General features: G+C 41.3%; 2 protein-coding genes across 2 annotated transcripts; one reads left to right on the top strand and one right to left on the bottom strand.

Moving 5' to 3' along the window:
* The first annotated feature begins 80 nt into the window (after window positions 1-80).
* On the top strand, window positions 81-15,797 carry TTI2 (TELO2 interacting protein 2). The gene is made up of 7 exons (XM_019921367.3): window positions 81-1,039; window positions 2,107-2,293; window positions 2,808-2,900; window positions 12,401-12,588; window positions 12,670-12,813; window positions 14,506-14,668; window positions 15,584-15,797. Exons 1-7 carry the CDS (start codon window positions 393-395, stop codon window positions 15,686-15,688), a joined length of 1,527 nt encoding a protein of 508 aa, XP_019776926.2. The 5' UTR covers window positions 81-392; the 3' UTR covers window positions 15,689-15,797.
* On the bottom strand, window positions 13,846-26,456 carry MAK16 (MAK16 homolog). Its single transcript, XM_004324562.4, has 10 exons — window positions 26,307-26,456; window positions 23,647-23,696; window positions 23,445-23,554; window positions 23,279-23,343; window positions 22,941-23,092; window positions 22,167-22,221; window positions 18,600-18,674; window positions 17,755-17,865; window positions 16,592-16,657; window positions 13,846-16,429 (listed from the first exon to the last, which is right to left on the bottom strand). The coding sequence occupies exons 1-10, from the start codon at window positions 26,319-26,321 to the stop codon at window positions 16,235-16,237; spliced, it is 894 nt and encodes a 297-aa protein (XP_004324610.1). The 5' UTR covers window positions 26,322-26,456; the 3' UTR covers window positions 13,846-16,234.
* Between the last annotated feature and the right edge of the window lie 308 nt (window positions 26,457-26,764).

The raw sequence follows: 26,764 nt of genomic DNA, 5'->3' as shown, positions 1-26,764 counted from the left end.
ATAGGCGCAGGCGTGCCGGAAGAGCTGAAGGTAACGGCGGCTCTGTTAGTGTCACGCCTTAGAGATTTATTTCTCAGGCTCTTTAGGATTTTTTTGTTTTCTCTTCTTCTTCTTTTTTTTTTTTTTGAGTCTTCAGAGAGGCAAGAGTAATTTCTCCCTTCCACTGTTGGGAATCTGAGCTTCTGTTACTCTCAGAGAACCCTCTTTCCCGCATCTTTTCCTTTATACCTTTACTCTTCTGCGGGCTAGACTCTCCCTCGGTCCTCCAAGACGTCTCGCCGTTTTATTTGATTTTAGTTCTGTTCTTTGAGAGAATCCCAGCCCCGGAGTTATCTTTCCTTCCCTCTTTAGCGGACCCCTGCTCGCCTCCATCCTCGTCCTCGGTCTGAGGCATGGAGCCTGACGGCTCTCGGGAATCCCCACCGCGGGAGGGCTCTTCCTGTCCTGGACAGTGGCCTTTCTCCGCCCTCGGACAGGCCTTCTCCCAGATCTTGCACCAGTTTGCCGGTCAGGAATCCCGACGGGGCAAGGCCAGAAATGCAGCTCTTCGGGACCTCAGTGCTGTACTAGATGCCAAAGAATGTGATCAGTTGTTTGCGGGGAGTGACACCTCGCTCCGTGGAATGCCCGAGATGCTGGGGCAGGTGGCAAAAGCCCTGGGGAAGTATGCAGCTCCTCCCGAGGGGCCGGAAGGGGGAGGTGATCGTCACTCCGAAGTGGCCGAGAAAGCGGCAGCAGTTGGGTTACTCTTCCTTAAGCTGTTGAGGAAAGTTGAGACCGCTAAGAATTCCTTGGTTTGCCCTGCATGGAAGGCAGGCCTCCGTCACTTGGCAGGACCCATCTATATTTTTGCCATCACACACAACTTGGAGCAACCATGGACCAGCCCAAAATCTCAGGGCGTCGCTGGACAGGTGCTCGCCTTACTGCTTCAGGTTACTGAGTGTGGTTCTGTGGCTGGATTCCTCCACGGAGAAAATGAAGATGAGAAAGGGAGATTTACTGCGGTCATGGGGCTTCTCAAACCCGATTTGAATAAGTGAGTACTCCTGCCGTAAGGGCCACCGACTTAAGCTTCAGACTAATGTTTTAGAAGGTTAGAGCTCAAAGGAGTCTTGTGTCTGCATCAGCGACATAAAGGTGTTGTAAGCCCAGAACGGTTGTGATTGTGATGACGTTAACTCGGTAGTGGCAAGTTCGACATTAGAACCCAGGTCTTCAGACTTGATTTTCTAGTGCTTTTTCCAGTCCTTGACAACTGCCCTGAAATTGGAAGTTCAGTCCCATTTATTTAGACTTAACTTTCTTCAGTTAGATGGGGTTGGGGATTTGGAGAAGATTTAAACTTCGAGAAGATTTAAACTTATGGTTTGAATTTAAACTTAGGAATCTTGAAGCTCATCGCTACTTACTAGATATGGAAGCGTGTTTGGGATGAAAAAATAAAAGTCCTTTAGATTGCTGTTAGCTAAAGTATTTTCTGTGAGTTTCCACTTGCTACTTTGTACATTTGTGTTTGTGACCCTGGAGCGATGAGAAAAAAGTGAGTACATAACTGTCTTTTTACCAGGAATGTGGAGGTAAAAGGCTTAGTTTTGAGGATGTCTCTTGCTTCTTTTTATTGCTTCTGAATAGGACCAGTTTCATTATTTGCAATACAAAGATAACATTACCTGTTACACCGTATTTGAAGATTGGTTATGTGTGTAAACTCACTTTATAAGCTATAAATTGCTGTTTGAATATTGATTCATTTGCTCCCATGTGGTAATAATAATAATAATAGTGATACTGAAGACATTTCCTTTCCTCCTCTCTCCCTTCTCAACACTTTCTCACTGTAACCACCACCATCACCACAGATTCTTTACATAGCTGTGGTTATAACTGGCTACTTTTTATCGGATATTCTTTAGACCCAGAGCCCTGGGTGATAAATGTATTTAGTGTAAGTTCTGTACGTTATTTTGATCTAAATCTTAAAAATGTATGTTGTTAACATTGAGTTATCTTATGTGGAATGTATTTTTCTTTCAAGTATAAGAAAATATAGTTAGCTTGAACTGGGCACCATGTCACTTAATGTGGTTTCACATTTCCATTTAGGGACTCCTGGAAGAGTAACCCAGCCACCAAACATGTTTTCTCATGGACTCTGCAAAAGGTCACTCGACCCTGGCTGAGCCAACATCTGGAAAGGGTACTTCCCCCGTCATTGCTCATCTCAGATGACTATCAAACTGAGAACAAAATCCTGGGTGTCCACTGCCTCCATCACATTGTGCTAAATGTGGTAAGTGGCCTCCGTTCTCTGTCATCTGTACCGATGGTGCAGGCTGAGTCATCATGGCCATTCCTCGTTCATGACATCACTGCTCTACTGCTGCCCATGTTTATATCTTTTATTAACTGGCTTTCTGTTAATGCTGTCATGTGACTCTCACTTCACTAATTTATATTTTTCTCTCTGTATTTTCCTCTGCCAACCTAGTAGGTTGTATCTTATAGGTGATGTATATAAGGAACGTAGACCATCGTCAGACTGAAGAACCAGACTTTGAGTCATTAACAACTGACTTTCAAGGAACAAAAAATTCAGAAGCTGAAAGGGATTTTACCCAAATGTGCAATCTATTACTCAAGGAAACTGCTTTTTTTTTTAAACTGTATATTATGGAGCTTTTAAAATATACACAGAAGTAGAGAGAGTGGTATAATGAATCCCATGTACCACGTTCAATCTCAAAAATTATCAACATTTTGCCAACCTCGGGAAGCTTTTAATTGGGTAATTTGTTTGATTGCAGCCAGCTGCTGATCTGCTGCAGTACAACAGGGCCCAAGTCCTATACCATGCCCTTTTCAACCACCTGTACACACGGGAGCACCACCTCATTCAGGTAATGGTAAGATTTGTTCATAACTCTGAGTCTGAGCTCTCAAATTTGAGTAGAAGGTGGCACTATGTGAATAAGAATACTTGGTACACATTTTACTCTTCTAGGAAGGTAAAGATGATAACTGAGAACCACTGACAAATTGAAAATATGGGGGTAGCAAATGACTAGAAAATGTCTCAATACCAAGAGACATCCACATTCCTGAGTCTCCACAGAAAAGCCAGTGTTTTATCTTCATCTGGGTCAATTATATATCACTTGGGGGCAGCTTTATGTCTGAAAAAGTTCTATTTTTTATTTTTAATTTTTTTTTAGTCTCACCAATTTATGAGCAAAAGAGAGATGGGTTCTTTTTCTGCTTTCCTTTTCCTTTATTTTCTCTTTTTGGCCACACAGCTTTCAGGATATAGTTCCCCAACCAGGGATTGAACCCAAGCCCCCTGCAGTGGAAGCACCGAGTCCTAACCACTTGGCTGACCAGGAACTCCCAAAAATGTTCCATTTTTATTACTTTAAGTGTCTTTACTTCTGGGCTGCTTTTATATCAACACACACTCTGGGAACTCCTTGTATGTTGGGTTTTTTGTGTCATTTATTCTTTCATCCAGTAGACATTGAGTACCTACTGTGTGCCAGTAACCATTGTAGGTTCCAAGAATGAATGAGTCGGACAGGGTTTCTGACTTTAAGAAATCCTTTGGAGAGACATCTATGCAAATATATATACTGTATATTTAAATACAGTACAGAGTAATAAATCTATTAAAAGTTTTCTGTAAAGTGCAGTGGGTGTTGAACAGTAGGCAGCTAACAAGGTTTGGTGGTATTGAGGTGGTTTTAAGAGGATCGGGTAAGGAGGTGATATTTGCTTATAAAAGATGAATAAGAGTTTCAGGCGTGGTGTTTGGAATCACACCAGGACAGACGTAAACGATAGGGTCCTGGGCAGGCTGCAGCGCACAGCATCTGCTGTGAAGAGACCTTCAAGCTGGCGGAAGAGTAAGACTTGGAGATCACCTTCCTTCCCACAGATACATCAGAAATACATCTACATGTGGAACAACTCCTACAGAACACCTACTGAACACTGGCAGAAGACCTCAGACCTCCCCAAAGGCAAGAAACTCCCCATGTACCTGGGTAGGGCAAAAGAAAAAAGAAAAACAAGAGACAAAAGAATAGGGACAGGACCTGCACCAGTGGGAGGGAGCTGTGAAGGAGGAAAGGTTTCCACACAGTAGGAAGCCCCTTTGCGGGCGGAGACTGCGGGTGGCAGAGGGGGGACGCTTCAGAGCCACGGAGGAGAGCGCAGCAACAGGGGTGCGGAGGGCAAAACAGAGAGATTCCCACACAGAGGATCGGTGCCGACCGGCACTCACCAGCCCGAGAGTCTTGTCTGCTCACCCGGCGGGGCAGGCAGGGGCGGGGAGCTGAGGCTCGGGCTTTGGTCGGATCCCAGGGAGAGGACTGGGGTTGGCTGCGTGAACACAGCCTGAAGGGTCTAGTGCACAACAGCTAGCCGGGAGGGAGTCCGGGAAAAAGTCTGGACCTGCCTAAGAGGCAAGAGACCATTGTTTTGGGGTGCGCGAGGAGAAGGGATTCAGAGCACTGCCTAAACGAGCTCCAGGGACGGATGCAAGCCGCGGCTATCAGCGCGGACCCCAGACACAGCATGAGATGCTAAGGCTGCTGCTGCAGCCACCAAGAAGACAGCGTGCAAGCACAGGTCACTATCCACACCTCCCCTCCCAGGAGCCTGTGCAGCCTGCCACTGCCAGGGTCCCGTGATCCGGGGACAACCTTCCTGCGAGAACACACAGCGTGCCCCAGGCTGTTGCAACATCATGCTGGCCTCTGCCACCGCAGGTTCGCCCCACATCCGCACCCCTCCCTCCCCCTGGCCTGAGTGAGACAGAGCCCCCAAATCAGCTGTTCCTTTAACCCCGTACCGTCTGAGCGAAGAACAGATGCCATCAGGTGACCTACACGCAGAGGCGGGGCCAAATCCAAACCTGAGCCCCGGGAGCTGTGCGAACAAAGAAGAGAAAGGGAAATCTCTCCCAGCAGCCTCAGGAGCAGCGGATTAAATCTCCATAGTCAACTCGAAGTACCTGCATCTGTGGAATACCTGAATAGACAGCAAATCATCCCAAAATTGAGGTGGTGGACTTTGGGAGCAACTGTAGACTTGGGGTTTGCTTTCTGCATCTAATTTGTCTCTGGTTTTATGTTTATCTTAGTTTAGTATTTAGAGTTTATTATCATTGGTAGATTTGTTTATTGATTTGGTTACTCTCTTCCTTTTTTTAAAAATATATACATATATGTATACTTTTTGTCTTTTTCTCTTTTTGTGACTGTGCATGTATATGCTTCTCTGTGTGATTTTGTCTGTATAGCTTTGCTTTTACTATTTATCCTAGGGTTCTGTCTGTCTGTTTTTTCTTTTCTTTTTTTTTTTTGCGGTACGCGGGCCTCTCACTGTTGTGGCCTCTCCTGTTGCGGAGCACAGGCTCCGGACATGCAGGCTCAGTGGCCATGACTCACGGGCCCAGCCACTCTGTGGCATGTGGGATCTTCCCAGACCAGGGCATGAACCTGTGTCCCCTACATTGGCAGGCGGACTCTCAACCACTGCGCCACCAGGGCAGCCCTTTTGTATAGTTTTTAATGCTTGTTATCATTGGTGGATTTGTTTTTTGGTTTGGTTGCTCTCTTCTTTCTTTTTTTTATTTTTAACAATTACAAATTTTTTTTATTTTGATTATTTTATTTTTCCTTCTTTCTTTATTTTTTTCTCCCTTTTCTTCTGAGCCATGTGGCTGACAGGGTCTTGGTGCTCTGGCTGGGTGTCAGGCCTGTGCCTCTGAGATGGGAGAGCCGAGTTTAGGACATTGGACCACCAGAGACCTCCTGGCCCCATGTAATATAAATCAGGGAGGGCTCTCCCAGAGATCTCCATCTCAACACTAAGACCAAGCTCCACTCAACAACTAGCAAGCTACAGTGCTGGACATCCCATGCCAAACAACTAGCAAGACAGGAACACAGCCGCACCCATTAGCAGAGGGGCTGCCTAAAATCATACTAAGTTCACAGACACCCCAAAACACACCATCGGATGCGGTCCTGTCCACCAGAAAGACAAGATCCAGCCTCATCCACCAGAACACAGGCACCAGTCCCCTCCACCAGAAAGCCTACACAACCCACTGAACCAACCTTAGCCACTGGGGGCAGACACAAAAAACAATGGGAACTATGAATCTGCAGCCTGCGAAAAGGAGACCCCAAACACGGTAAGTTAAGGAAAATGAGAAGACATAGAAATACACAGCAGATGAAGGAGCAAGGTAAAAACCCACCAGACCAAACAAATGAAGAGGAAATAGGCAGTCTACCTGAAAAGAATTCAGAGTAAAGATGATCCAAAATCTTGGAAACAGAATGGAGAAAATACAAGAAACATCTAACAAGGACCTAGAAGAACTAAAGAACAAACAAACAGAGATGAACAACACAATAAATGAAATAAAAAATTCTCTAGAGGGAATCCATAGCAGAATAACTGAGGCAGAAGAAAGGATAAGTGACCTGGAAAATAAAATAGTGTAAATAACTACCGCAGAGCAGAATAAAGATAACAGAATGAAAAGAATTGAGGACAGTCTCAGAGACCTCTGGGACAATATTAAATGCACCAATGTTCGAATTATAGGGGTCCTAGAAGAAGAGGAAAAAAAAAGGACCGAGAAAATATTTGAAGAGATTATAGTTGAAAACTTCCCTAATATGGAAGGGAAATAGTCAAGTCCAGGAATTGCAGAGAGTCCCATACAGGATAAACCCAAGGAGAAACATGCCAAGGCAGATGTTAATCAAACTATCAAAAATTAAATACGAAGGAAAAATATTAAAAGCAGCAAGGGAAAACCAACAAATAACATAAAAGTGAATCCCCATAAGGTTAACAGCTGATCTTTCAGCAGAAACTGCAAGCCAGAAGGGAGTGGCAGGACATATTTAAACTGATGAAAGGGAAAAACCTACAACCAAGATTACTCTACCCAGCAAGGATCTCATTCAGATTCGATGGAGAAATTAAAACTTTTACAGACAAGCAAAAGCTAAGAGAATTCAGCACCACCAAACCAGCTTTACAACAAATGCTAAAGAAACTTCTCTAGGCAGGAAACACAAGAGAAGGAAAAGACCTACAATAACAAACACAAAACAATTAAGAAAATGGTAATAGGAACATACATATTGATAACTAACTTAAATGTATATGGGTTAAATGCTCCAACCAAAAGACATAGACTGGCTGAATGGATACAAAAACAAGACCCACATATATGCTGTCTACAAGAGACCCACTTCAGACCTAGGGACACATACAGACTGAAAGTGAGGGGATGGAAAAAGATATTCCATGCAAATGGAAATCAAAAGAAAGCTGGAGTAGCAATTCTCATATCAGACAAAATAGACTTTAAAATAAAGATTATTATAAGAGACAAAGAAGGACACTACATAATGATCAAGGGATCAACCCCAGAAGAAGATATAACAATTGTAAGTATTTATGCACCCAACATAGGAGCACCTCGATACATAAGGCAAATGCTAACAGCCATAAAAGGGGAAATCGACAGTAACACAATAATAGTGGGGGACTTTAACACCTCACTTACACCAATGGACAGATCATCCAAAATGAAAATAAATAAGGAAACACAAGCTTTAAATGATACATTAAGTAAGATGGATTTAATTGATATTTGTAGGACATTCCATCCAAAAACAACAGAATAAATTTTCTTCTCAGGTGCTCACGGAACATTCTCCAGGATAGATCATATTTCGGGTCACAAATCAAGCCTTGGTAAATTTAAGAAAATTGAAATCGTATCAAGTATCTTTTCCGACCACAACGCTATGAGACTAGATATCAATTACAGGAAAAAATCTATAAAAAATACAAACACATGGAAACTAAACAATACATTACTAAATAACCAAGAGATTATGCGGCGAGCCGCCTCCGACCAGCAGAATGACGAGTCGCCACACGCAAGATTCTTCTCGTATCACACTTTATTGGAGCACAGCTTGGTTGAAGAAAGATGGAAGGAAGACCCCGCAATCCTATAGCAGTCTGCTTATATAGGGATTAAGAACATGTGTCGCTCTGTGATTGGCTTTCGCCGATGGTGCGATTTGTGAGCCAGCATCGGATAGGTCGCTACTTTAAAACCTCATTAGTATACTTAGCGCAAGCGCAGTGGCCACAGGAAGGATGACTCAGCTTATTTCAGCTTCCTGCCGCGTAGCAGTTAGCTGACCGCGCCCTACAAGATTACTGAAGAAATCAAAGAGGAAGCCAAAAAATACCTAGAAACAAATGACAATGAAAACACGATGACTCAGAACCTATGGGATGCAGCAAAAGCAGTTCGAGGAGGGAAGTTTATAGCAATACAGTCCTACCTCAAGAAACAAGAAAAATCTCAAACAACCTAACCTTACAGCTAAAGCAGTTAGAGAAAAAAGAAGAAAAAAAACCCAAAGTTAGTAGAAGGAAAGAAATCGTGAAGATCAGATCAGAAATAAATGAAAAAGAAATGCAGGAAACAATAGCAAAGATCAATAAAACTAAAAGCTGGTTCTTTGAGAAGATAAACAAAATTGATAAACCATTAGCCAGACTCATCAAGAAAAAAAGGGAGAAGACTCAAATCAATAGAATTAGAAATGAAAAAGGAGAAGTAACAACTGACACTGCAGAAACACAAAGGATCATGAGATATACTACAAGCAACTGTATGCCAATAAAATGACAACCTGGAAGAAATAGACAAATTCTTAGAAAAGCACAACCTTCTGAGACTGAACCAGGAAGAAACAGAACATATAAACAGACCAATCACAAGCACTGAAATTGATACTGTGATTAAAAATCTTCCAACAAACAAAAGCCCAGGGCCAGATGGCTTCACAGGTGAATTCTGTCAAACATTTAGAGAAGAGCTAACACTTATCCTTCTCAAACTCTTCCAAAATTTAGCAGAGGGAGGAACACGTCCAAACTCATTCTACGAGGCCACCATCATCCTGATACCAAAACCAGACAAAGATGTCACAGAAAAAGAAAATTACAGGCCAATATCACTGATGAACATAGATGCAGAAAACCTCAACAAAATAGTGGCAAACAGAATCCAACAACACATTAAAAGGATCATTAAAAATTTTTTTAAAAAAAGGATCATACACCATGGTCAAGTGGGGTTTATCCCAGGAATGCAAGGATTCTTCAATACATGCAAATCAATCACTGTGATAAAACATATTGACAAATTGAAGGAGAAAAACCATATCATCTCAATAGATGCAGAAAAAGCTTTTGACAAAATTCAACTCCCATTTATGATAACCCTCCGGAAAGTAGGTGTCAGGGGAACTAGCCTCAACATGATAAAGGCCATATATGACAAACCCACAACCAACATTGTTCTCAATGGTGAAAAACTGAAACCATTTCCTCTAAGATCAGGAACAAGACAAGGTTATCCACTCACACCACTATTATTCAACATAGTTTTGGAAGTTTTAACCACAGCAATCAGAGAAGAAAAAGAAATAGAAGGAATCCAAATCGGAAAAGAAGTAAAACTGTCACTGTTTGCAGATGACATGATACTATACACAGAGGATCCTAAAGATGCTACCAGAAAACTACTAGAGCTAATAATGAATGTGGTAAAGTAGCAGGATACAAAATCAATGCACAGAAATCTCTTGCATTCCTATACACTAATGATGAAAAATTTGAAAGAGGAATTAAGGAAACACTCCCATTTATCATTGCAACAGAAAGAATAAAATAACCTAGGTATAAACCTACCTAAGGAGACAAAAGACCTGTATGCAGAAAACTATAAGACACTGATGAAAGAAATTAAAGATGATACAAACAGATGGAGAGATATACCATGTTCTTGAATTGGAACAATCAACATTGTGAAAATGACTATACTACCCAAAGCAATCTACAGATTCAATGCAATCCCTATTAAACTACCAATGGCATTTTTCACAGAACAAAAAATTTCACAATTTGTATGGAAACACAAAAGCCCCCGGATAGCCAAAGCAATCTTGAGAAAGAAAAACAGAGCTGGAGGAATCAGGCTCCCAGACTTCTGACTATACTACAAAGCTGCAGTAATCAAGACAGTATGGTACTGGCACAAAAACAGAAATATAGATCACTGGAACAGGATAGAAAGACCAGAGATAAACCCACACACATATGGTCACCTTATGTTTGATAAAGGAGGCAAGAATATACAATGGAGAAAAGACAGCCTCTTCAATAAGTGGTGCTGGGAAAACTGGATAGCTACTGTAAAAGAATGAAATTAGAACACTCCCAAACACCATATACAAAAATAAACTCAAAATGGATTAAAAACCTAAATGTAAGGCCAGACACTATCAAACTCTTAGAGGAAACCATGGGCAGAACACTCTATATGACATAAATCACAGCAAGATCCTTTTTGACCCTAGTGAAATGGAAATAAAAACAAAAATAAACAAGTGGGACCTAATGAAACTTAAAAGCTTTTGCAGAGCAAAGGAAACCATAAAGAAGATGAAAAGACAACCCTCAGGATGGGAAAAACTATTTTCAAATGAAGCAACTGGGAAAAAGGATTTAATCCTTACCAAAGGGTTAAACTCCAAAATATACAAGCAGCTTATGCAGCTCAATATGCAAAGAACAAACAACCCAATCCAAAATGGGCAGAAGACCTAAATAGACATTTTTCCAAAGAAGATATACAGATTGCCAACAAACACATGAAAGGGTACTCAACATCACTAATCATTAGAGAAATGCAAGTCAAAACTACAATGAGGTATCACCTCACACCAGTCAGAATGGCCATTATAAAAAAATCTACAAACAATAAATGCTGGAGAGGATGTGGAGAAAAGGGAACCCTCCTGCACTGTTGGTGGGAATGTAAATTGATACAGCCACTATGCAGAACAGTATGGAGGTTCCTTGAAAAACTAAAAACAGAACTACCATATGACCCAGCAATCCCACTCCTGGGCATATACCCAGAGAAAACCATAACACAAAGAAGAGTCATGTACCACAACGTTCACTGCAGCTCTATTTACAATAGCCAGGACATGGAAGCAACCTAAGTGTCCATCGACAGATGAATGGATAAAGAAGACGTGGCACATATATACAATGGAATATTACTCAGCCATAAAAAGAAACAAAATTGAGTTATTTGTAGTGAGGTGGATGGACCTCGAGTCTGTCATATAGAGTGAAGTAAGTCAGAGAAAAACAAATACCATATGCTAACAGATATATATGGAATCTAAAAAAAAAAAAGATTCTGAAGAACCTAGTGGCAGGACAGCAATAAAGACGCAGACGTATAGAATGGACTTGAGGACACAGAGAGGGGGAAGGGTAAGCTGGGATGAAGTGAGAGACTGGCATGGACACATATACACTACCAAATGTAAAACAGGTAGCTAGTGGGAAGCAGCCGCATAGCACAGGGAGATCAGCTCGGTGCTTTGTGACCACCTAGAGGGGTGGGATAGGGAGGATGGGAGGGAGACGCAAGAGTGAGGGGATATGGGGATATGGGGATATATTTATACATATAGCTGATTCACTTTATTATACAGCAGCAACTAACACAACAATATAAAGCAATTATACTGCAGTAAAGATGTTAAAAAAAAAGTTTCAACTATGGGGGGTGTGCAGAGAACATTCTGAAGACAGAAGAAACAAGTTATATAAAATCAGAGGTCGAAATTACCTTGTTTCTTATTTTATGCCTAGTCTCCCTCCTCCCACCTCAGTCTGTCACCTTTCTTTTTTAAATACTATTTTTGGTTTTGAGAACCCAGGCTGTGCTAACAGCCAGAAAGGTGTTAGGGCTCTTGAGATGGTGATTTAAGGAAAAAAAAAAAGGAAAAAAGACATAAAAGAAAGAACAAAGATCCCGGGAGAGCTAAAAGGGAGTGCCTAGACATTGAAATTTCAGATAGGGCTGTGGAAGTGGATACAAATAGGATCATCTGAGATTCTGTTTGGGAGTGGTTTTATTGTAAATACTTGTAAATATCACTTAGACTCAGGAATTTACTGACAGTAGACTTAGACTCCTAAGTTTTGGATTAAAGTCTTAGCTCTGCTATTCTTCCAATTTTATAGATTAGCAAAGAATCACCCTGAGAAGGTATTAACTTGAGACGGGTCCGATGGAGATAAAAGAATGTAAAAAAGTTTGAAAATGTAAAGTAATATACATTAAACTTATTACTAGACTGTTTTAGAATTCTATGACATGGACCCCAAGGATGGTAGATTAGTGGAAGTTGCTAGAAAAATCTGTGTGTTGTGAATACAAATTCGTTTACTACAATTCCTTTCTATTACTTCCTCCTAGGCTGTGCTCCTGTGTCTGCTGGATTTATTCCCCATCCTGGAGAAAGCCCTGCACTGGAAGGGAGATGCAGCCCGACCCACCACACATTGTGACGAGGTCCTGCAGCTGATTCTGACGCACATGGAGCCCGAGCACCGCCTTCTCTTACGCAGGACTTACGCAAGAAACCTACCGGCTTTCGTGAAGAGGTGAGTCCCAGGGCAGCTGGGCGTGGCCATACTCAACTTCAACTTCACTCTTTGGAGTCACATTTTCTCTGTCATTTTTAGGTTGGGGATCTTAACTGTCCGGCACTTGAAGAGGCTGGATCGAGTCATCATTGGTTATCTGGAGGTTTATGATGGACCCGAGGAGGAGGCTAGATTGAAGATATTGGAAGCCCTAAAACTTCTCATGCAGTATACTTGGCCCAGGTATGACAGCCAGCAGACAGGTGTGCTAAGAGGGGCAAAACTCAGCCGATACTCCCTTCAGAACTTGCCCAGGTGTACATTCAGTACAAAGTATTAAGGACGTGCCATATATTTGAATACCTCCTGTTTTTCCATACCAATTGGATTTTGAACTGTGAAAGTGGCATTGAAGATATAATATAGTCAGTTCCTTCAGGTGTACATTTCTCTGGATTTATAATGCATATTAGAATTTTAAAGGCCATTTAGCAGTGCTACAGTAGACGTACTTAACTTTGTTCACCATAATGTTTCTTAAATCTGATAGAGAATGGAGCACTCATAGCACATCACTGAACATCTGTGGTAATCAGAATACTGATCTGGGATATATTTGCTTAGCATTCCAACTCTGGCTCGAGGTAGGTGTCCCGAACAGCAAGCTGGAACCCAAACATGTTGGGTCTGCAGAAGGCTCTCTTGCATGACATGTTTAATTCAGCGAGAGTCCAGTGCCTCAGCAACACGTGCGTGTCTCTGTTCTGAGCCGTATTCTCTCATCTCCTCATAATGTACCCCACAGTCACATTTGTAACGAGGCTGCATTTATTTGATTACTGTCTTTCTCCTCTACTGAACTAGAAGCTCCAGGAGGATGGAAGACTGAACACTTTAGTACACTGAGAACTCCAGAACTTACTCAGAACCTGGTATTAAGTACACAGATATTTTTAAAGTGACTGGAATAGATGCATGAATGAAATTGAATCAGACTAATACTGTCCAAGTAGAAGAGGTCAGCAAGCAAATGTAGAGGTCAGAAAATGAATGTCAATTATGGAGGGGCCGGGGCCTGGGGAGTGGGAAACAGCAAATTGTGTGTTGAGTGATGACAGGTGGAGGGCTGAGCAGCACACAAGTTACAGGAAAACACTTAATGTTTTTTAGATCAAGATGAGGGATGGAAACTTTTCTTCTCCCAGTCACATTTCTGCCCAGAAGTATAGTTTATTTATATTTTCACACTACAAGTTAAATTATTTTTCAGCTTCCTTAAGGCTTTTTAGTTTTTTTTTTATTGTGGTTAAAAAATACATAAAATTTACCATTTTAAAGTGTACAATTCAGTGGCATTAAGTGCATTTACAATTTTGTGTAATCGTTATCATAAAAACTTTTAGAAACGCTACGTAGAAGTAAATAGACTGGGCCTAACTGGTGGTAATCTAGGATCTAGAAATATAGTGACAGAAAACTCAAATTGACACGTAAGTCTCAAAAGCCAAGCTTATTTCCCTCACTGTATTTTTAATCTCCAGGCCTAAGCCCGCATCAAAGCTAAAGAACTATGGACCATTTCCTGTTCTCTGGTCAAAAGTATAGGCCCCTGGTAAGGGAGGTCCCAGTTCTCCCTTTTCACGAGGGGCTGTTTGCTTACAGTAGGACCATGCTTATGGAGGGAAACTAGGTATTCCTGGGCAGGCCAGAATGTCAGTGTGTATGGGCAGCATGCTGTAGAAAAAACCAAGGGCCTTAAAGTTCAGAAATCTGGAGTCTGGTCTCTAGTTCTGCTTCCAGCTCTGTGGTCTTAAATTTTGACTTCAGTTCCTTCATTTATGAAATGAGGGTTTTCTACTAGATGGCCTTTGAAATCTCTTTCAGTTTTAATATCCTGATTCGGAGTCTGAACATCATTTTTCTTCTTGATTCCAGAGTTCCCTGTAGACTTGTGGTCTTACTGAAGGCTCTCTTGAAACTGATATGTGATGTAGCAAGGGATTCAAGCCTCACACCCGAATCTGTTAAGAGTGCCTTGTTAGAAGAGGCCACAGACTGCCTGATTCTCCTGGACCGCTGCTCTGAAGGACAGGTGAAGGTAAGGGACAGTCTGCGACTTGGCTTCTGATAGGCTTCTTCATCCTCAGGTAATTCCTGTGATTCTAATTTACATTTAAGTGCCTGACCAAGTCTGTAAATGAACGTGGGGGCTTTGAGTCTCTACCTCTGAGCCTTCTAGCCTTCAATGGAGTTTGATTAATACCTTATTCTTCCTTTAAACCTATTCAGAACTGTTTAGACCAAAAGGCAAGAGGATCAGTGGATGTTTCTGGAGCCAGGACAGAGAATGGGCAAAAGGATCATGATCGAGAAATTTAAGTTCTGTTCTAGTGGTCTGAATGAAAAAAAAAAAAAACAGGTTGAAATAATGGGCTATAAACCACCAAGGAGTAATAATTTAGGTAGAGTAAGCAATTCAGTTACCAGAAATGTTTCCAGTTTTTCAGAGGCAACTGTGTTTTCTACATGCTTACTTATCCACGTGGGAATTCTTCCTTTGGTCTCATATTCCACAGAAGTTAACTTCTCAAAGCCATAGCATACAATAGCTGTGTGTCCACGTATACATAATTTATAAATTACTGTCTCATTTCTTACCCCATTTAGAAATCAATTGAAAGTTATAAGGCAGCATGAAAAGAAATTCATATCCTAAAAATATTTAGGGGTAGCATGGTTTATTCAAATTATTTCATCTTGGCTTTTTAATCTTGGGCACTTTTCAAGCCCTAGATTTAATCTGATTCACCCTGACTGGTAGTAAGCTACTTCTCTGTGCTCCAGTAGGACATTTCCGTTTCTAAAGTTACACCTGTTCTGTGAACTGTGCCCTAGTGTCATCCGTCCTTCCTTCTTTGAGTATGGTACCAAGAAAGAACCACCAAGGTAAAAGGAAAACACGTATCAAACAAACAAACAAACAAAAAACACACTGTTTGGTTTTATGTTTCAGGGTCTCCTGGCTAAAATTCCCCAAAGCTGTGAAGACAGTAAGGTGGGGAACTGTATCCGAAGAGTGCAGCAGGTTTCTGAAGGAGCTCCCTACAATGCAACTTAAGACTTGTATTACTTTCCTGAAGAGGAAAAGATTTTCTTTCTGTTCCAATTGTTTTAAATGGAATCATTTCAGGAAAAAGGTATATTTATATTAAACATTATAACTTAGATCTTCTTTTTCCTTCTTTCCTTTTTACTCCCATAGAAGTAGGGAAAAGAAAACATGAAAAAATTGAAGTCTGGACATTTCTAAATAAAGGGGGGAGGGGGAGGAATGCAGGGGGAGGATACCAAGGAAACGGGTGGGTAGCATTTAAAATTTAGAAATATTTACACCCACAAACTCATCGGTTATGTTTCTTGGGCTCAAGCTGTTACTCCAGCACACGTAATAATGCTATAAAAATACTCTGTTCACAATTTAGGCTTTTCTCCACTCCCTCCCATATTTTTTGCCCCACAGAAGTAGCATAAATATTAAAAACACAAATATGGTGTTAAAAACAAGATAAAGAGCAAAACCCAGAACTGTGTATGTGTTTAAGATAAAAAAAAAAGGGAAGAAGTTCAAAATGTCCAGTCCTGTTTATAAACGTCTGAAGGGAAATCACGTGGTTTTGGCCTTGGCCTCGGGCTCTGTCTCCAGCTCGTACTCTATCTCTACGTATGCTTTTTTCCTCCTCAAAGGTCCTTTCAAGGGTGCTTTGCCTTTGTGTTTAGTGTCAACGGCCTTTTCTTCTTCCTCACTGGAGGATTTATCATCCTCATCTTCATCACCGCTGGCGTCCAGTTTATCCATGTCCTAATGTGGGGAGGGGAAAAAAATAGGAAAGACGCTAGATTCATTCCCCAAACTGCCTATTTAGAACTAAAACTAGAGAATTTATCTGCTCTGTGTGACCAGAACTCCCCTCCCCCTTTTTTGTCTGAAGCCAAAGGACAGATTTTTACCCATGAACCTCACCTCAAAATCACTTATGTCACTCTCATCAACTTCATCATCTTCCACAAACTCTCTTTTTCCCACATCCTAAAATAAAATGTAACTATTATGTTCAAGATACATAATGAAAATTCAGCTTAGACATCTGGTTTTATTCTTTGATAAGTGCATCAATAACATAAACAGAATGAGAGTCTACTTACTAGGCAAGCAAAATCAACTTATTTCCAAGTTTAATACTTCTGAATTTAAAACACTTCAGGGATATCAATTCTCATGCCTGATTTAAATCATTAGAGATAAAACATCCTCATTTTAAATGGTTAAAATCAATATACAGTACAAGAGCAAACAGTTCTTTGCACATTCAACAAAAAGTATTAATTTCAAATATTAAAAAAGTTTACTACTAGGAAAAGTTACACCTGTGTACCTGTGTGAGTCTATTGTGAATCTACTTGTTAAATTTGCCCTTTACCTAAAAATACTATCATTTAAGTACTTCCCCTATATTAACAGTAAAATTAAGCCCCTTGTAAATTTCAGTAGGTTGCTTAATGTTATATTCCCTCAGCTAATAAGGACCCTTCATTTGTCATCTTGCAGGAAAAATTTTAGAATGCTAATAAATAAGATCAAATTGTCAATGCATAAATAGTTTGTTGGCTGAACCTGGAGAACAAAGCAGCCACTTCTGAACCAAATTAATCAAAAATGATAGGAAAAAATAACCAAATATCTATTTTGGTTAGGGAAATGAAAATGATATTCTCTCTCAATTACATAAAAATAGATCTCATCGGGCTGGTGGCGCAGTGGTTAAGAGTCCGCCTGCCAATGCAGGGGACACGGGTTCGAGCCCTGGTCTGGGAGGATCCTACATGCAGCAGAGCGGCTGGGCCCGTGCGCTGCAACTACTGAGCCTACGCTCTAGAGCCTGCAAGCCACGACTACTGAAGTCTGTGAGCCCAGGGCCCGTGCTCCGCAACGGGAGAAGCCACCGCAATGAGAAGCCTGCACACCGCGACAAAGAGTAGCCACCCACTTACCACAACTAGAGAAAGCCCGTGCACAGCAACGAAGACACAACACAGCCAAAAATAAATAAATAAGTAAATTAAAAAAAAAAAAAAAGATCTCATCCCATAGATTACTGCTTGACAAAGCAAAAACACAAAGCTTACTTTATCTTCTTCATCATCTTTTTCCTCAGCATCTGAAGAGCCACTGTCTGCCTCCTGCTGTTCCAGGGCCTTGTCGAAGGCATGGATGGGGAAGTTGTAGATGTCGCCATACTAAAGAACATAAACGTGGGTCAGCTTTAACCACATTTGGATCTTATGCTTGAAGTCCACTGTCCAACAAGTATATTATTTTCCTCAGTGATCAAACAAGAATAATTAGTAATATTACTATATTATTGTCAGGCCTAGAGCCAGCAGTGTCTTTCAAAAACCCATATTTGACATTTAAATAATCAGCAATTAATACCAAACAGGCACCTTCTATGAAGGATGGATACCAGATGACTTAAAACTTAATAGTCTATAAAACCCATGGATTGGAACAAATGTAATTTTGCTGATAAAGGGGAAATAGTAGGAAAAAGTAAGTTTTATTCATGTTGTTTCTGTAAATGACATAAATTTTTCAAAAGACAATAAAAATTCATTTTAAAGAACCTTAAAAGTCTAGGATGAATAGGCAGGAGGATCGAAACTGTACGGCTTTTATAGAGAGATCTGGAGTTGTTGTGTTTGGGAGGGGGAGTTGGGAATAATGGCAAAAAAGGAAAGGTCTCTCTACTGAAGTATCAAGAGTAACTAAAGTATTTTATGTGCTTGATCAGGAAACTAAAATGAGGAAGCCAGGGCCTATATGATATCTATTTTATTCCAGTAATAAAATCAAGGTGAAGATCTTTCTAGCATCCTTAAAAATAAAACACATTTCCCACTATTCCTACATTTCCTAGCATATTACCACCTAAAAAATAAAATCTGTACCCCAAAGTTCCTAGCTTTCTCACCGTATCTTGTTTCAGTCTCTCTAGCAATTCCTTTTCGATGGCGTTGTCCAGCTGAGCAGCTATTAATGCCTTTTCCTGTAAGAGAAAAAGAGCAAACCCATTTACTTCATTAGACTCATTTTTCAGCCTGTAGAAGTGGGAGAAATCAAGTTTTTATGTGAAAGATGTAGTCCCCTTTTCCCTCTTACTGTAATAGGAACTTCTGCCTGTCCAACCAGATATATGTATCTTTAAAAAAATTCCTATGGTTTTATGAATAGATTTTTTAAAATAGTTTGATCATTTATTTTTATTTTTTTAAATTTATTTATTTGGTTGCACCGGGTCTTAGTTGCGGCTCGTGGGCTCCATGGTTGTGGCATGCGTGTGGGATCTAGTTCCTGGACCAGGGATCAAACCTGGGCTCCCTGCATTGGGAGCATGGAGTCTTAACCACCGCGCCACCAGGGAGGTCCCTTACGAATAGATTTCTAAATTAAATTCTACAAATTCTTTGACAGATACACAAAGCAAGTAGGTCTACATACATTTAAGTGTCTCAGAAAATTAGAAGTCCTGAAGCAGACTCCATAAAAGCTGCGAAAAGGAAACAGAGACCTTCACCCATTTATGCTTTCTAAAACGGTGTTAGATTCCATGTGATAGATAGAAAGTAGATCAAAAAATCTCTTCAGTGGTCTTTTGTAGGAAATGATACATGGTATCAACCTTTACACAAACAAAACATAAAAATGTAACCTCAATCTGCCTTTCTTGCCAAAGACTGTGCATTAATTTGAGAGTAAAAATCATAGAGAATGTTAGTGTTACACACTGAAGCTATGTTAGGATGAACAATGCACAGGATCAATTACAAGGCAGGGAGACTGGGAGCACACAGAGCAGTTAGAAGGTTACTGTGATTTACATTTTTCTCTAAAGCGGGTGCTCACACCTCAGGGGTGATCCACTGAGATGTAGCAAGCAAATACTCAAAACTTTTTTGTATATTTTTTTCTTTAAGATATTAACTATTACACATTTTTATGCACACTCACATAGCTGCCTTGACTCTGTCCATAAAGGAAATAGTTGTGTGTCACATTACAGTGAGCAAGATATGCCAAGGGAAAAAATACTGCACAAGAGTTTGAAAGTGGTGGCCTCACTCCTTTATTCAGATTATTGCAGCCTATAGCTATTTGCTTGGTTAAGTGGATTTACAGATGATACTGAATACTTTGCAATAAGATAGGGAGTAGTAGTTTTAAAGATGTATGCTGGTTATTTAATGATTTAGTACTTTAAAAAGAGTTGTAGAACTTAAAGAACCATGCATTTTTCACAAAGAGAAAAATGTTCCAGATTTGTCAACCTTTTCTAAGATGACAGATGGCTGTCAGCAGTATGTAACGTAGCAGAAGTTTTTTTGTTTGTTTTTATTTTTGGCTGTGTTGGGTCTTCGTTGCTACACGCGGGCCTTCTTTAGTTGTGGTGAGCGGGGGCTACTGTTCATTGCAGTGCGCGGGCTTCTCATTGCAGTGGCTTCTCTTGTTGCAGAGCACGGGCTCTAGGCGCACGGGCTTCAGTAATTGTGGCTCGCAGGCTCTAGAGCACAGGCTCAGTAGTTGTGGCGCACGGGCTTAGTTCCTCCGCCACATGTGGGATCTTCCCAGACCAGGGTTCGAACCCGTGTCCCCTGCATTGGCAGGCGGATTCTTAACCACTGCGCCACCAGGGAAGCCTCTGTAGCAGAAGTTTTAAAAAATAAATACACTCACTGTTCTTTCAAAGGAAAGGCAATATTTTAACAGTGAGTTTGAAAGAATTGTTTTTCCAAAAAAACCTTGTTCTGTGGCTAGAACATTTAAAAAAGTGATTACATCTATATGTGACATTGCTGAAAACGTGTCTTCTATAAAAGCTGCAATCACACACTTAAAAAATTTGGAAACGCCATTTCCTAACCCATTTAAAAATCTTCCAAATCTATTTCAGAGGGCTTCAAACTTATTTGGTAAAAATAGAAAATTTTAATTTCTTCTGAAAGGTTTGCAAGAATGCCTGTTTTGACTCAGGGAGGATGAAAACTCACTAGCCAGATTTAAACAAAAATGTCTGCATAATTGGTGGTGGAGAATGAAAAATGAACAGCAAGTACTAAATGCAGGCACTCAAAAATGCCCTCCTGGGCTTCCCTGGTGGTGCAGTGGTTGAGAGTCCGCCTGCCAATGCGGGGGACATGGGTTCGTGCCCCGGTCTGGGAGGATCCCACATGCCGCGGAGCGGCTGGGCCCGTGAGCCATGGCCGCTGAGCCTGCGTGTCCGGAGCCTGTGCTCCGCAACGGGAGAGGCCACAGCAGTGAGAGGCCTGCGTACCGCAAAAAAAAAAAAAAAAAAAGGCCCTCCTTTCTCTCTGTCTCTGAGCTCTCTATCACTTATAACAGCACTTAAAGGCAAATTTACACTGCTGAGAACCAAACCTTCACTTCACTACATCACAAACTTTTACTTGTAATACACCTATTGGTGCAAATATACATGTATGATAACATTTACAAGTAATATATTGGGGAGCATATGTTCAAAAATTTTACTGATGGGGTGAGTGATCAAAAAAGTTTGGAGATTCAATCCTGGGTTTCGGCACCAAAAAAATAAGTTTGGAGACGAATGATGTAACAGGTTTGAGATACAGAACTCTATGTGATTAATGGAAACAAAAGCATCAAGATTATTAAAGCTATTCCTTGATAGGATATGACAAATGATGAGGTAAAAGTCTGTTGGTGGAAGGATGGTAAGCAAAGCAAATAGCTAGAATTACTGAAAATGTGAACTTGTCAGGAAAAGCTAATTTCTGGGTCTTAAAAGCATAAGAATACTCAGCCTGAGTGAGGTCTCATGAGGTGGACTGGCAGACTGCTCTCTATGACAAAGGCTGGAACTTCCTGACTAGATTCTCCATGGATAGCAAAATATTATCATCACTGTTCACTACTTCAGTAACAAAGCTGACAAGTTTACTTCAAAGAAACAAATAATCCCAATTAATCCCTATTAATCCCTTACCAGCAATTTCAGAACCCCAAAAACCCAGTTTAGATGCCTAACATGACCTGAACTGACATGAGGCTCCTTAAAAAAACATTTTTTAAATTCCATCTAGTGTGGATTCATCTAGTGAAACATTGTTATATTTCACTGCACAGCTACTAGTGTGTTTAATGAGAATGCTCAAAGCTGGCTGAGGGTAATATGTAAAACATAAGACTGGCAACATACCAGAATTCTAAATGTGACCTCAAGAATTTCAGACAAGGAGTTGTGGATCTCTATTTAAGGTATTTTTTTCTGTTCTCCATTACACATACCCCCAAAGTACCCACATTTTAACCTGCCCTGAAAGTCATAACCTTCAGATATGGAATATCAGATAGCATATGCAACTAATACTGTTGTCCATAATCTAGGGCCCGAACGGTTCACAGACAGCAGTGACTGAATCGTTCTCATGAGACCTGACTACCTGACTACAGCCCTACCCTCAATGAAAATACAGAACCTACGATTATCAGAATAAGTTACCTCTCTTCTTTTTTCCCTCCGTTCCACCTTCTTACTCAAAGGAACAAGTTTCCTCCTACGGGAAATAAAACACATGATCAGAAACCCCAATTACATGTTCTACACGTTCCTTTAAAAAAAAAAGATAGAAGAAAAAAAAGGATTGGAATTGATTTTGTAGGGCTCAGCTAAATATAGCAAGATTACATAAAATTTTCTAGATAGTTAATGCTATAAAAAGTCAGGCATTTTTACATATATTTGACATTGTTCATATACATGGCTGTTTCAGGATGCCTTACAATGCTAAAGATTAATGCTTCCGCAAGATAAGAAAAAATAATTTTCTACAGAAGATTGACATCTCTAGCTTTCTCTGCAGGTCACAATGAATTAGGGCCTATCACTCTTTAAAGACGGCATGCAATTAATTCTGTGGATTTCATATCATTTAAAAAAGTAAGTTTTCAGTGAACCCACAGTAAAGTTCTTACACTCCATTTCACATTTTTAAGATCATTTTCAACTCCCTAATTTTAGGATTCCCTCAGAGTTAAAAAGACAATTTACTGAAGCTGATAATCAAGTTGTAGTCTACTGTTTTTAAAATCCTGCAAAATTAAAGGGCACAACTTTAATCTGTGGTAAAGCTACTGCTGCTTAGCATGTCATAAAAAATTACCCAAAGTTGAACTTAACAGAAAACATTACTAGAGGTTTCACAATATCTCAGCTTCATAATAAGATGCATGGAAAGGTAATCTAAAAACAAATAAATGAACGATCAGTACTCACTGCCGCTTTAGTGTAAGTTTTCTAATTCGAATTAGGTACTGGGTGATCTTGGTGAATCTCTGCTTACATTTGTGTCGAATGAAACGGGGCCAGTAAATTAGATTTTCATCTATTTGCTCCAGTGCTTTCTCATAGTTTTTATGAAGCCGGACCTGTTAAACAGAAAGGAAGCTTGAAGGGCAAGGGTCATATTAAGTCTTCGCTGTTAACGACACTTATGGGGCCTAATAAGGACGGCTCCAAGAATTTAAGGTAGACGTGGTCAAGGAAGTGAGAAAAGCATGTGGCCTTTTTGCTCTTGATCAATGGTCGTCATGATTTTATGTCCTAAGTCTTACCCGTTCCCAGAGACGCCTAGGGAAAGCTGCTCGTTCTATAACCTTCATATACAAGTAGCACTGTCCTGCAGGATAAATAGTTTTATTATTATTTACGGAGAGACTAAAAAATATCCTTTTAAAAGCTGTTGAGTACTTCTCTTGGAAGTTAAGACCGAGGAGTTACCTTTCTCTTCTTTGATAGTGGCATACTGACTGTTTGCCAGGGGACAGGACGACCGATTACACAGTCCAGTCAGGCTGTATTCATTTCTGCAAAAACTCTGAGTCTTGGTTCTAGAATGAGAGGAAAAGAGCGAAGATTCTAAGATGGGATGCGAAGAGGGCAACTGACGGAATCTGTATCCAAGTTGAAAATCTAGACTCACCTTATTTTGAAGGAACAAAATTGCTTGTTTCCTAGTGTATCCCAGATAACCTGCAAGACAAAGTAGAAACCCATTTCAATTGCTCTTACCTAGCAGATGCCATATTAATCCAAGGGAACAATGCGCTAGGGCAGCACCCTGCTTTACTGAGGAAATGAGTCTTTGAAGAATGAGAGGGCAAAGAAATGCTTTGTAAAATAGTCTGATTTATTTGTTTTTTTACACAAATAACAGATTCTTGTAGGAAAAGTAAATACAAATTAGCGATAACCATAACCTTACTGCCCAGAGATACAATTTCTAGTTTATTTATTTATTTTTGCTGTGTTGGGTCTTCATTTCTGTGTGAGGGCTTTCTCTAGTTGTGGCAAGCGGGGGCCACTCTTCATCGCGGTGCGCGGGCCTCTCACTGTCGCCGGCTCTCTTGTTGTGGAGCACAGGCTCCAGACGCGCAGGCTCAGTAGTTGTGGCTCACAGGCCTAGTTGCTCCGCGGGATGTGGGATCTTCCCAGACCAGGGCTCGAATCCGTGTCCCCTGCATTAGCAGGCAGATTCTCAACCACTGCACCAGCAGGGAAGCCCCAATTTCGTAGTATTTTAATTTGTATATTATACCAACTAGCGTGCCTATATGTATATTTTAAACAATATGAGATTATATATATAGTAGTGACTTTTTTTTTTTTTTTTACTTAATGTGTTCATTATGCATCGTTGTCACACACTACTAGATTTTTGGATATACGTACCACACATACCATGATTTTACCTCACTGACAAGGAAGATCCTCTGTTGCTATCCTCCACTAACTCATATGCTCTATATTCATTCAGCATTTATTGTACACTTAATACTTATGTAAGACACTGACATTTCAAAGTCCTGACACACAGGAGGCACTCAGGCACGTGCTGAATGAAGGAAGGTACAATCCTTAAAAAGATTTTTCTTTCTAGCTACAGAAAAAGAGATGTAAACAAAGCATCACAAAGCAGCAATCTAAATGCCACAGCAGAAGTGTGTAACAGCGTGAGAGCCTTTGCGTGAGCTGCCTGGAGGAAGTGGGAAAGGCTCTGAAGTAGTTAAAGGGAAAAACACAAAGAAGTATTAAAGAATGGAACAACTTTTTTGGAATTTTACAGGATGTGTGTTTGGCAGGGGATGGTGGGAAACAGGTAAGAGGAAATGAAACTGGAGAAGTAGGAGCTAATTCTGGTTTGTGGCTTTAAATATCATCTCCAGGTTGATGACTCCCAAACTGTCATCTCCTGGTCAAACTTCTCTTCAGAGCACCAGATTTGTATATACATGCAGCTGCTTACTTGACATCTCCACTTGAATATCTAAAAGGCATCAAACACATTCACAGGTCCAAATGGAGCTCTCAATTCTACACCTCTCAAAAGAATACTGGGTTCCTTCCCTAGTCTTCCCCACCTCCATAAATAAAACCACCACTGAAAGGTTTGTTCAAATCCAAAAATCCCTTGATTTTTCCCTTCTTCATTTCATCCATAACCAAGTCTTGCCGGTTACAATGATAAAACAGATCTGTAATTCATCCATTTCTTTTCATGACCACTCCCACCTTATTGAAGCTACTTTCATCATGCTCTAGTCTCCTTGCTTTCATTCTTTCTCTCCTTCGAAAGCCTTTCACACAACTAGAGACATTTTCACAAACGTAAATCAGATGTCACTTCTCATTAAAAAAAAGCCTTAAAACACCTCCTCCAAGACTCTACATGATCTTATCCTGCAAAGATACCCAACTTCACTCCCTACCTTTCTTCCCGTGATTTCTATAACACAGTCACACTAATGTCCTTTACCACATTCCTTCTCTCTTACCTCCAGATCTTTGTATTTTACTGTTCTTACTGCCCAGATTGATTGCTTTTCCCTCAGCCCCCAGTGGCGGTTCCTTCTCATCTTTTAGATCTCGCCTCAGATACCTTCTATTCAGAGAAACCTTCCCTCATCAGCCCTATCCGCATCAACCCGATGTTTCTTTCATAGTAGTATTACACGGTTCAACTGTATTTAATTTGTTCACATGTTTATTGTCTCCCCCGCCAGAGCTACAGTAAAATAGAGGTCTTTTGCCTGGCTTAATAACAACCAAATCTCCAGTAATTACTCTTGGCACACTGTAGGCGCTTGAATATATCTCATACAAATAACTAAACGAATAAGTCTAGGATGCTTCCAAAATTTTGACGCGGGCAGAGAGTGGAGCAAACGTAAAAAAAAAAAACCTAACACAGGAAAAGCAGGTTGAAAAGTACGGTGCACGTGGTTGAAAAGGATGCTTAAATTTGGTGTCTAAACTTCACCGTACCGTCCCCCAGGCCGCCACCCACCCCCTACCCCGCCGCCTCCCGAGTCCCCAGGGGACCATACGCAAAGTCCTTCCTTGCTAGGCACCAAGGCCTGGATACACCGACCCTAGGGGTTGAGGTGGCGGTGTCCTGACCCCTTAACCCCGAAGTGCCCGGGTAGACACGTGAGGGCCCCACGCTCGGAAATCAGGGCTCTGGAAGCCTCGCTTCCGGAGCCACCCTACGCTAATGGGCCAGCTGAGTAGGTGGCTTCTGAGTCTCCTAAAGCGAGCGAGACACACTTCATAAAACCCGGGTGGCAGCGCAACAAGACTCACATCATCGGACTGCATCTTGTCAGCGGTTCAGCGGGCTGAGCCTGGCCAGGACAGGGAAGCAACCATACTGCTTCCGGAGAATCACTTCCGGGAATCCCAGTCTCGCCTATCGCGAGAGTTCTGAGTTCTGCAAGGGGTATTACGCGGCGCTCCTTGACTAAGGAGCGGTCTAACTTCTGCGTCCGCCGCCAGGTTGCCGCCGGCACTGGACTGTCACCGCGCGCTCGTACCGCTTAGGTTTTGTCCCCGGCTCCCCTTGGGACTGTAAACCCGGCTAAGGGCCCGTGGGAGCCCGCGCAGGAGCCGGCGGCATTTCGAAGGGCGGAGGCCGAGAGCGCCGGGAGCGCCCCTGTCTAGCGAGTGGTTTGACGGTCCCTGGGTGTTAGCCGCCGGCCCCGCCCGCTGGGCCTTCCCTCCGCGGGGCGCGCACCGCCGCCGGCGGGGCCTCAGCTCCGGGC

The sequence above is a fragment of the Tursiops truncatus genome, chromosome 21 (assembly GCF_011762595.2).
Source record: "Tursiops truncatus isolate mTurTru1 chromosome 21, mTurTru1.mat.Y, whole genome shotgun sequence".
Taxonomy (NCBI): Eukaryota; Metazoa; Chordata; class Mammalia; order Artiodactyla; family Delphinidae; genus Tursiops; species Tursiops truncatus.
The sequence above is the reverse complement of the archived record's forward strand: the minus strand, read 5'-3'. Positions and strand labels throughout refer to the sequence as shown.

What these genes read in the sequence shown, in the direction of transcription:
- MAK16 (XM_004324562.4), bottom strand. An exon ending in GGAGGGAAAAAAGAAGAGAG is followed by an intron (nt 18,675 to 22,166) that starts GTAACTTATTCT and finishes TTTCTCTTACAG; the next exon opens with GAAAAGGCATTAATAGCTGC. An exon ending in AAGATGATGAAGAAGATAAA is followed by an intron (nt 16,658 to 17,754) that starts GTAAGCTTTGTG and finishes ATTTTATTTTAG; the next exon opens with GATGTGGGAAAAAGAGAGTT.
- TTI2 (XM_019921367.3), top strand. Translation starts at nt 393, where the DNA reads ATGGAGCCTGACGGCTCTCGGGAATCCCCACCGCGGGAGGGCTCTTCC. An exon ending in ATCACATTGTGCTAAATGTG is followed by an intron (nt 2,294 to 2,807) that starts GTAAGTGGCCTC and finishes GTTTGATTGCAG; the next exon opens with CCAGCTGCTGATCTGCTGCA. An exon ending in ATGCAGTATACTTGGCCCAG is followed by an intron (nt 12,814 to 14,505) that starts GTATGACAGCCA and finishes TCTTGATTCCAG; the next exon opens with AGTTCCCTGTAGACTTGTGG.